At 37.8% G+C, this 12005-nt stretch overlaps 1 protein-coding gene across 7 annotated transcripts in view; it reads right to left on the bottom strand.

The window, feature by feature from the left end:
- The window catches only part of ZFYVE28 (zinc finger FYVE-type containing 28), a 308906-nt gene that overhangs the window by 70017 nt on the left and 226884 nt on the right, over positions 1-12005 (bottom strand). For all 7 annotated transcript variants that reach the window (XM_084625714.1, XM_084625713.1, XM_084625719.1 and 4 more), the window contains one exon: positions 6500-6601. In XM_084625714.1, the coding sequence (XP_084481840.1) occupies positions 6500-6601 (102 nt within the window). The remainder of the gene's footprint in view (positions 1-6499; positions 6602-12005) is intronic.

Genomic DNA, 12005 nt, shown 5'->3' with positions numbered 1-12005 from the left:
AAGGAGTACTTGTGGCACCTTAGAGACTAACCAATTTATTTGAGCATAAGCTTTCGTGAGCTACAGCCGGATGAAGTGAGCTGTAGCTCACAAAAGCTTATGCTCAAATAAATTGGTTAGTCTCTAAGGTGCCACAAGTACTCCTTTTCTTTTTACCTAAAAGGTGGTGTATTTTATGCATTAAATTTAAAATATGCAGTTAACTAACCATCGCTGGACATTGTTTCTTAGGAAAATTCTTTGCAATATAGAGCAGTAATTATCCTCACTAAGAAGATGAAAGAGTTGTTATACAAAACCTGTCAGATTAAATTGGGTAATCTTCTGTTGCCATTACTTCAATAATTAGAATGGAAACAATGTATGTCGTAAACCTGTTAAACAAATTGTTCCATGTCACCAATTCTAAACATATCAACAGAAGTTTTATTATAAACTGAAATTGCTTTCACTGTGAAAGGGAACCATTCAGCTAGTTCTGTTTTTCCTTTGCTCTGTCTATGAAAAATTACCAGGATTTCAGAGATACTTTTCAGATACTAAATGAAGCTTCTTTTTCTTATAAGATACAGGCAACTGAATAATGGAAATACTTTTTCACACAATACATAATTAGGCTTCGGGATCCATTGCCATATGAAATCACTGAAGCCAATAACTTAACAAGATTAAAAAAAGGAATTGCATATATATCAAGAATGTCCAGAGTTGTTTATAATTATAAACAACAACTTCTGGAGGGGGTATTAAACCTCATGATTCAGGGATTAAGTTAAATTGCTAACCATTAGAGATCAGGATGAGACCTACTTCAGGGGGCTGATTATCCTACATCTGCCTGCTGCACGGTTCTTATGCCTTCTTCTGATGCTTCTGGTACTGGCCAGTGTCTGGCAGTATACAGGAGTAGATGGGCCTCAGGTCTGATCCAGTATGCCAAGTCCTATGTTACTATGAAAAAAATAACATTGGATCTTTCTCTCTCGCCTTGTTTTTATCATTCACAAGAAATGAGTAAGTAGAGCACTTGAAATCCAACTCTGACAGTTTCATTATATTTCCTTTTTATGGTGGACTTGAAAAAAGATTGGCTATAAAAGTCACTTTGGGGGTTCTAATCTGCCTTCATTCTAATTGACACATTATTACATGAGGGCAAATTATATTTGGAAAAATAAAGAATATTTGTCTTCTACTGTATACTGCAGATAAGCAAAAAATAAGCAAGATTCTTAAAGTGTACTGTGGTTGTTATGAGCTGTAGTTACTCTACCTATTGCAAAAACAACAGAGCATTTTGCACAGCTGGCAGAACCCAGGCTGAAGAACTTGCTCCATCAGTGGTCTGGAGCTGGCTGGCTGCCCAGCCCACAAAAAGGGCAGAGTAGCTGAAGAGAGGATGAGGACAAGGCAGCTAGGAGATTAATTGATTTCACACATCTTCCACGCAGCCTCCATGAGGTTGGCGTCTATGGAGACCTGTCCAGAATTTAAAGTTCCCTTCCCTTCAAGAATAGAAACAATGGTAATTTTGATTGCTTTTTTCCTCTGAGGGTCAATCCTCCCTGTATGTAGCTGTTCCCATAGGAGTAAGATGTGGGTATGAGTGCAAATTGCAATTAACTGATCTAGCCCTAAACCCCACCCTCCAGAAACAGATCTGATATGCACCGTTACCCCCTCCACCCTGCACAACTAGGCTGCATATGGCAGAAATCCAAAATCACCCAAACATTCTGAGATGGGAATATAATGTATTACATTTTCATTCACAGTAAATGGTATGAAACGGATTCAGAGGTGTTATAGTATTTATGATGTACCGATTTGATTATTAGGGGCTTGATCCTGAACCACTGAAGTCAATGGGAGCCTTGCTGTTGATTTCAATGGGCTCAGGATCAAGCCCTAGGTGGACATAAAGCTTTGATAAAAGATTAGAGATAAACGTATCTGCAGAATTTTAGATCTGGCTGAAATTACTCAGTAATGACAGTGTGTGTATTATCTCTCTACTTTTGTGAGGAATAACTGTATGTATCCAAGTTAATATTAATATAATTATCCAAGTTAATATTAATATAATTATAATATATGCATCTTATATGTGTCTCAATTAAAAATTTAAAACATTTTGTTTCCTGGCCTACAGCACCAGAACTTGAAAAAACAATTCTTTTTGCTAATAGTACACAGAGTAGGATAATTACTCCTAGACTAATTTTCAGAGGTGCTCAATATCTACAGTTCCCACTGATTCCAAAGATGCCTTTGCACCTTTGAAAATCAGGCAATCCAGCAGTAGGACATCAAGGAGAAGAATATAATGGATTTATCTAGCCAATAGACACTTTACTAATCCAATAGCTATACTGTAATTTTATAATAGCTAATGGAGCAGTGTAAACCCAGTGTCTGTTATTTCCTTTAATGAACTTCAACATGACAGATGTGTTATAATCATACAGTAAGCATTTCAATAAGTCTTGTGTTTTGTTTTATATTAAGAATGAAAATCTAATTGGCTAACAGGTAAAGAATATTGAACTTTATACTGAAATTTGATAGGAGTCAATAATGTGCTGCAATAATATGTTGGTTTTTATAGTCTTACAACAAGCATTGTATTGCAATACAGCATGTGAGCATTCTAAAAGTAGAACACACCAAAGCCCATTCTATTGCCCTCATTCACTGGTGACAAAGCCAAAGTGTAACTGGAGGGTGAGTTAACGTCTGACTGCTGGAAGGAAATGCAAGTGCCCCATCCGACTTCCCCCCTTGATCTCCTTTATCTGTCTCCCCGAACCACCTCACTGTCCAGTAATTGCAACCCAGTGAGTTTAAATCCACCAGTCACAAGGCAAAGAAAGCCCATGAAAGAACCCCAAGGCAGTTACTCAGAGGGGAGGGGAAAGGAGATGGAGCACCTTCCCTTCCTACTGCCTAAGTGCTGAGGACCCTGCAAACCCAGTGGAGATGGCTCTATTGTTGTTTTTAATGAACAGTGGTGATGATAGAGTTCATAAGGGACGTTGTTGAAGGGGCAATAATTGCCTGATTGGACTTAACTAGCTAGACTGCTAACCACATCAAAGTTTATACATACTGTAATTTCACATAGTTTATGTATGATTTGCTTTGATTTTCTGTGTGTCCACTAATAAATATTGCATCACTGAAAATATTTTGCAAACTGGCTCCAGATAATTTAAATCTGGACCCTTTCCTAAGAAGCAGTATATTGTAGTCTCCAATTTGACACAAAACTCGGATTTTGTTAGAACGGACATTTTCAAAACTAAAGATTGAGCTAAAGGTTTTCCATTTTTAAAAAAGATTGCATTAGAAATAGTTGTTATTGAACAAATATTCATTACCCTGATATGACTGCAACCCAACAATTAAGATTTGAAAAGTTGAAAATGAAATGGACTAAGCAAAAACAAAAACTGATTTAACTGATTTTATTGTCTATATTGTAAAATGTGAATAGTAGACAAAATGTACAAACACTGACAAGTAAATTAGATTTTAAACATTATCTCCATATTAATTTAAGGGGATGTGAGCAATTTAGATTAGGATTTTTTGTTGTGGTTGTGTACTGGAAGTAAATAGAACTTTTTGTTTTAATGCAACTTTAATTGGACTTCAAAATTCAGTAAGTACTAAATACAAAAGAATGTATTTTCAGGATTTTATTCTAGGTAAAGAGTATCTAGGTAAAGAGTACCTTATTAATTCTGCATCTCAATAATTTGTTTCTTCATGCCCAGCTTTCTTAAATCAATATCACTACAAAGTAGTAACAGTAATATGTATTCATTTCAGCAGTGAGATACAGGATAACTACCTAAAAGATCAATATTGTACATGAACTTGCATATCTATGGTATATGTCTTCTAGACAGAGATTTCAGGGGAGATTTTGTGCTTAACTCCCATTGACTTTCCATGGGAGTTAGAAATCAATTTGTGTATTTGAAAATTTCCTCCATCTAAATCTCACAAACTAATAAAGTATCATTAACTGTAAACAGAGAGAAAAGTGTATGAGTACTTATGGTAATTAAGTCTCACAGATTAAGAAAAGATCAAAATTGTAATTTTATTTATACATATCAATGTCCATACAAAAAGAACGAGTAGTACTTGTGGCACCTTAGAGACTAAAAAATTTATTTGGGCATAAGCTTTCGTGGACTAAACCCCACTTCATCGGATGCATGCAGTGGATCCACGAAACAATGTCCATACAGTTCAAGATAGCATATAATAACCTGATTGATTTTAGTGTCAGTATTGCAATTTACAATCACATACTGCTTCTGGCTACAGAAAAACCTAGTCCAACATATTTTTCTTCTTTTCATAATAGTGCATGTTAAAGAAACATCTAGTTTGTTAAGGGAAGAGCAATAACAAAATTAAAGGTTTTCAAAGATGTAAACAAACAGGAGGAGGAAAATTGGAGGAGGGAAATTGGAACATACAGAGAAGATTAGCATGCCCCCGGCGCAAGGATGACACGCAAATCTGAGATATTACCTAGTCTGTCTCACATTAAATAGAGCCAGGCTACGGAACACATTTAAGGGAAATGGTGCAAGCTCCATCGCTTAGGACATTTAAAACTAGACTAGACAAAACACTAAAAATACATGTCTAGATTCTTAGCTTGTGCAAATCAGTATAGCTCAGGTGAAGTCAATGAAGCTTAGCCACTTCACACTGGTTTACAATCTGGCCCATTCTGTATTGAACAATACTGCATATGCAGGATAAAGGAATAAATGACCTATTAGAGAGATTCTCAAACTGTGGTCCGTGAACGAGGTGGAGCGCTTCCACAAAAACAGGGAAGCATCTGCTCACTGTTAAGTAGGGCTGCTTTCTGCTAGTTGTAGCCTAATCCTGGATTCTTTTAGGGTTTCTAGAAGCTTTTTTGATAAAGTAAACACAAAAACAAACATCTTTCTGCACTCTGCACAGTCCCTTTGTTAGCTTCATTTCTCTGTGTTTGTGATGTACTGTAACCTCAGTTGTGATCAAATTTTGGCTAAACATAAAATTCAATGAATGGCAAACACACGGGGGGATAGAACCATACTGCAAAATGATCTAGAAAAATTTAGAGCAGTGGAACCCGTGTGCAGTGTGAGGACATTCAGTACTATTAAAACATAGGCTTACATTTTAAGAAGTTTCTAGTGATTACGAGCCTCAGTATTTCAGCTGAGACACTTTAAAGGGTCCTGTTTTTTTGAGGTGGAGGCTCAGCAACTCTGAACATCAGGCCCCTTTAAAAAGGTCTCAAATTGGGCACCAAAACTGAGGCACCCAAAATGAACAGTCACTTGAAAATTTAGCCCCTAAGTGCCAGATTTTTAAGGGTATTTAATGGGATTTTCAAAAGCATCTAATTGCCTAACACCTATTGAAAACAAGGAGTTTCAGGCACCAAGGTGCTTTTGAAAATCCCATTAGATGCCAAAAATACCTTTAAAAATCTGACCCTAAGCTCCTACACCCAGAAAAAGTGTTTAGACAAAAAGGGAGGGAGGTAACCAACCATCTCATTAAAGTGAGGTTAGCTCTATTCCTTCTTCCTGATGTAGTCCTGTTATTACTTTTAATTAAACCAAACACTGTAGTTTCCAAGAGAGTTATTGGGATTTGGCCGTTGGGAAAGGAGGTGTGCAGGAAATGATCTATTATTTAAAGAAGTGGTCCACAATATGGAAAAGTCTGATAACCACTAACCTAATAGAAATTACAGATGGAAATAATCTAATAAATCACTACCTGTGTATTGCATCATATCATACTGAGTTAAACAAAAAATATAAAATAAATGTAATTAAAGCAGAAACACAACAGTTAACGAAAACTATAAAATGTCTAGCTTCAATATTGCAGCCATCCACCACCTATCATATCTATTGAAAATAAAGAAAAACAAACATAATAAAATGATTCAAGGGAAAAAAAAAAGGGTAAAAAAGAACTGGAAGAAATTGAGAACAGACCAGAGTAAAGAAAATCAGCTCAACTGACTGCTGGGTACAAAAAGATACACAGGGGGAAAAAAAGGTAAATTATGGTAACAGAAAGAAAAGGAGTACTTGTGGCACCTTAGAGACTAACCAATTTATTTGAGCATAAGCTTTCGTGAGCTACAGCTCACTTCATCGGATGCATACCGTGGAAACTGCAGCAGACTACTGCAGTTTCCACGGTATGCATCCGATGAAGTGAGCTGTAGCTCACAAAAGCTTATGCTCAAATAAATTGGTTAGTCTCTAAGGTGCCACAAGTACTCCTTTTCTTTTTGCGAATACAGACTAACACGGCTGTTACTCTGAAACCTATGGTAACAGAGTAAACATAGAAATAGTTTTTGAAACATTTTCCTTTTTATGCGTAATTTTCAGTCCTCTCATATTCACCCTATGAAAGATGTAATTTCAAGAAACAGAAATCTTTTATTACTTGCCTTATTTTCCTTAGCAAAGTGTGGAAGGGTCTGAAAAGCTCAGACATATCTTCTGGCTTGCGGTCCAAGTTCAATGGTCCTTCAGAATAAACTACAAGCCCACTGTATTTAAGACACACAAACAAAATAAATCTTTTTTATGACACTTGGACAGAGTTTAGAATCAGAAAACCATCAATAAACAAATATTTGAAATTATATTCAAGCTGCTGGTTGCATAATTATGCAAATTTTATGTAATTATATGTTCTCTCTAAGATACCTTATTTTTCTTTTATTTGTAAGAAGTTACAGACATTTAACAGACTACAAGGAATTTGGTTCCTTTATATGTGGGGGAAAAGCAATCAAACCATACTGCAGAACGAATCCATTGTTTACTTCATTTATTTAACTGACTTGGAAAAACTAAAAATGAGTGTTTAGAAGAAATTAGTAAGTGAATTATCAGAATATTTTGGACTCTATTGTCCCAAGATACATTCTAACTTTCTTCTTCTTTCTATTCTAAATAGGTTCTAGACAGGTGGTTTGACCCCTCTGAGTGCCAGTGCTTCTTAGTATTTGTGATTATATCAGCCTCTCTCAGTCAAATTAAAATACAGAATGGTAGAAAAAACATCTGTGCTAGGAAAGAAACACGAAGCTTTACAGGATGTAACGTTTCCATACTACCAGGCTACTAATTTAACTAACTGCTTGTAGGAAGGTGTCCTCCAAAGAAAGGAAGCTTTAGTCCTGATCCTGCTTATGCTTCACGTTAAGCATGAGTAGTCTCATTGATTTCAATGAAACTACTTACATGCATAAGGGTTTGTAGGATTGGGGGAGGGTCTCAGAGCCCCGACCGGGAACATGTACACAACTGTAAGCCCCATAGTGTGAGGCCAACTCAGTTGACCTGAGCTCTGAGACTTGCTGCCACAGAGTTTTTGTTTTGTTTTGTTTTTTGCAGTTTGATATTCTTAGTTTGCAAATATTCATTACTTTGAAGGCAGCCTTCTTAAAAGACACCTAAGCTTCAGGATGTTGTTGATTAATTCCAAAGGGGTCTGAATCTCTGACAGACAGACTAATAGAGGCATTCAGCACAATAATAATAACAAACTCACTTTTTGCCCCCTTTTTTGTTCATTTCCATCCAGCTCTGCCGTGAATGGCCAGCTGAAGATCTTCTGAAACACTCCAGCATGTATCATAGGCTGATATAATCACAAATACTATGAAATCCCACTGCAGCACAAAATCAATATATGGGGGCATCACTTGAGTGCTATTTCTTTGCTTTCTGGGAAAATGTTGCTATGTTTCTTGTGTTTACAACTAAAGATGGTACAAAACAATGAAGTAATTTATTTTGAAAATGCCCAAGAGTTTTTCTTTTTTTTTTTTTTTTTTAAAAAAAAGGATCTGTCTGTCACTCTGCAACTTTAGTTTGGGCCTTCATGTATTAGTGAGAATCTTTTTTTACTGTCCTGTTACCAGCAAGGTCCATTCTGTAACCTTTCATCAGCAATGGAGCTAGCCATCTGAGTTTTTTAGTGTCAATATGCCAAAAGCCAAGCTTGTTTATTGGGGGCAATCAACACAACTCTGAACATGACAGATTTTTTTCATTCTATTTGAAAGTCACCTTTCACAAATCCTTTCTGGCTGAAGACCTCAATTCTCCAGTTACTGTAGACACAATTTTAATTCTTTAGTTTCTTTATTTCAGTAGACAGACTGCTATCAATGAACTAATTGCTGCTGACTCAGGTACTAAAGTCTTGTCTAGAAAAATAAGCATTACCTTTTCTCTGGAAAGAAACCAGAGTCTGCTCAGGCTAAATTTTTAACTGCTGCAAAACCATGTTCATTGGGCCAGTAATTATGTTACACAATTAGCACCTTTCAGATACGGTTCTGTCTGAATTTCTTCAGGGAGTGAAAAACTATAGAAGTTAGATGAGAGGGAGATCTTAGATTTCATACAACTCGTTGGTGATATAATAAACAAGAGAAAACTTCATGGAAATGTTTCATTCTGAAAGCAATTAAATATGAATTTTTGCCACTTGGGAAAGGGTGAGCCATTTTATGTTGTTTTGCTCATACATTTTTATGAAACTCATTTCCGGTGAAATACTTTTTTTTTGGACAGAGCCACTCTCAGGCTACTTCTACACTACACACCACTTTCGGTGCAAAAAGCATATTGTGTTGTGTGGCTACACATGTCACCGAAAGTCACTGGTAGTGGGGAAAGGCTTCAGTTGTTCCCCACTGCCACCATAGCCTTGCCCTGCGACAAGGAAAGGCTCTGACAGGGGGTAGGTAGCAGGGGAAAAGCTCAGACTTTTCCTGCTGCTTCACCCCTGCCAGAGCCTTTCCCCACCACTGGAGTCTTCCTTTCCCTGTGGCAGAGGAGAGCTCCAGCAGCAGGAAGCTGCCAGCCTTTCCCCACTGTCCTCTACTGCTGGAGCATTTCCCTGGTACCAGAGTAGTTTCCTGCAACGGAGAAAGGCTTCTGCACTGGGGCCTTTTCAGTGGAGAATGGCTCCACCATGCCATCCACGTGCCACCGAAAGAATACCATGTGCCACCGAAAGAATCCTGCAGTGTAGATGCACCCTCAGAGCTCAGTCCTGCAAAGAGTTGAGTACTCTGGCCCTGTCCAGTGGGACTGCTTACATGCTTCAGTGATTTGCTGGATCAAGGCCAGTGTGCTCTGCACCTTACAGGATCAAGTTATCAGGCACATTTTTGCAATATCTACACTTTCTGCCTTCACACACACAGACACTTCTGCTTGAAAATACTTTCAGGAAGTTTTGTAAAAGTTTTTACAATTTAAGAGAGAAAATATTGTGAAGCAAAGATGAGATATTTGGCCCAAATTTCTACTAATATGAGGCCTTTGGACTGTCTCACTTTATTATGACTCACATGCCCTTAAATACTGGAATGAGATACACATTTCAATTTTCATAGCCTTTAATTCTAGTAGACTGAGGTGGAATAAGCTGAATTCATTTAGTCTGCTCCCCTCAAATGGGTTTTTTCCTCAACAAGTTCCTCATTAGGTTTTTTAACTGTCGATTATTAGGATTAACAGAATATTGCGATCTCTTATTAAATAATTTAAAAACATTCCTCTGAGTCATCCAGCATTAGATGCAGTTTGCGTTGATTGGCATTGGTCAGTATGTTATTTTTCGGTTAGTTTATTACTACTGTACGTGTTCCTAGAGAACTTAAAATGGACAGACATTTATAAATAAAAAGATAAACATTAGAGTTGCCATGCGAGTTCCTGCCATTCAGCATAAGGATAGTCCCATATGTCTTTACAAACTGAATGGCAGCAATTATTGTTCATCCTCTAAAACATTAACACCATGTAGTAGAATGTCTGGAAAAGTGGTTCATTATCGACGAGTCTGAAGAAGAGTCATTATCCAAGTTATAGTCAATAGGCACTTCTCTGGCACCAGGTGATATGGGACTTCACATGCTTCCCCTCCTTGTGGCAGGGGAAAATGGGAACTTTTGAGGGGATTTAGAGGAACCACTTGTATTAAAATTTTAGGATGAAGTTTACAGCAGGCTAGAGAAAGTGCCATGGGTGCTTTAAGTGAGGAAATTACACCTTTAAATCCTAGTGCATTGATGGGAGGACAAACTTTTGAGGGTTTTACTGCACTGACAACCAACAACAAATATAAATATATAAAGACAGACACACCCACTCCTACCCTCCTTGGAATGGCAGGGAAAAAAGCATTACATGTAACCTTGTCCAGTAGTATGTAATCAGAATTGTGAGAGAAACTGGACTGCAGAGAACTGGAGAATGCTGAATATTTTTAAATGGATCAAGTGATAACATAATATTCAGTATGGTGGAACCAATCTCTCCAGTTCTTCATCTCTCTCAATGTTATGACTAGTAGAATTTTAAGGGATCTTTAATAATGATTTAGTCCAGCGGCTCTCAAACTGTGGGTTGCGACCTCATTTTAATGGGGTCGCCAGGGCTGGCTTAGACTTTCTGGGCCCCAAGGCAGAAGCCGAAGCCCGAGCCCCACCACCCAAGACCGAAGCCTGAGGGTTTCAGACCTGCATGTTGGAACTCAGGTTATAGGTCCCCTGCCTGGGGCTGAAGCCCTTGGCTTCAGCTTCCCACACCCACCCCTGGGTCGTGGGGCTCGGGCGGGCTCAGGCTTTGGAACCCCGTCCTGGGGTCATGTAGTAATTTTTATTGTCAGAAGGGGGTCGCAGTGTAATGAAGTTTGAGAACCTCTGATTTAGTCCATTGCTTCCCCCCCACACTCCTATATTATATTATAAATTGACCTAATTATTCCCAAACCAGCATTGACAGAGCACTAGCTAATCTATGCTTCAAATCTCAAATGATGGTAATTCCACAACCTTTACAGGTAACTTGTTGCTCAGCTGTTCTTGTAGCTAATTTTTTCCTAATATTTTAACCAAAATTTCCCGTGCAGCTCATTAATCTGCTTTACAAATCACACCCCTCTGGCATGATTTGCCAGGCTGTGTAGACAAGCCCTAAGTTTACAGGCATTCAGCGTAAGAATTTATTGTATAGTAGCTGCATTTCATGCTACATCACCTACCCTACACAATGCTGCATTGCTGGGTGAATTGATCCCCACAGATTTTGTCTCTCTGCCAGTCCAGATATTCAGCTGTATCTCACCCTATCTAGCAACAGTTGCTAGAAAGGAGGAGATTTTTATTCACTAAAGAAATACCATATGCTAACAAGCATGGCACCTTCTAGACGTATCTTCCTAGATTTTAAGATTTATTTCTCTACAGTCCAGACATTAGGCCTACCAGTATTCAAGGAAACTTTGTATCTGGATGATACAATTTTTCCAGGAATATCAGCTGGAGGTGATGCATGTTTTCATCTCATTGTCTGTTCTGGGAGCAGCCATATTGATTTTTAATCTGGGATTGGCAAAGGCCATTTCTCAGAGTGTCTTTGGTTTTCCTGCCAGACTAGATATATTTTATTTTTTTGTATGAGTTTTCCGCCTGCTACTGCAGACTCTAAATGGTGTTTAACATGATGAGCAGTCACTTTCTCATAGTCTTGCTGACTTTTGATGCTCAGATGAATTTATTTATTTAGTTAGTTGTGACATTTATAGGCACAGTACTCTGCTTAACAGGAGCAATGAACCAGAGTGATTTCCCAAGGAGAAATTTACACTTGCAGGTATGAGGTTTCTTATTTTCTAAGTTATTTTAATACCCTGATGCAAACTTTAAAAAACCATAACATTTATGAAAATGCAGTACTTGTAGCCTTGCTTCCTTTACTCCAGAGAAATTGCTGTCTTATTAAATAAACAATATCCATTAGGGAGCATTCATCTTGTTCATTTCATATGTGCTATTGTTGTAAACTGATTTAAGTGAAAAGCTTGCTCCACCCAGCAGTCTGAGCAGAAAAATTAAGGGCCAAGAGGTAACATGCCATTTTTCT

The sequence above is a fragment of the Lepidochelys olivacea genome (genome assembly GCF_965140295.1).
Source record: "Lepidochelys olivacea isolate rLepOli2 genome assembly, chromosome: 4".
NCBI classification, from domain to species: Eukaryota; Metazoa; Chordata; order Testudines; family Cheloniidae; genus Lepidochelys; species Lepidochelys olivacea.
The sequence above is the reverse complement of the archived record's forward strand: the minus strand, read 5'-3'. Positions and strand labels throughout refer to the sequence as shown.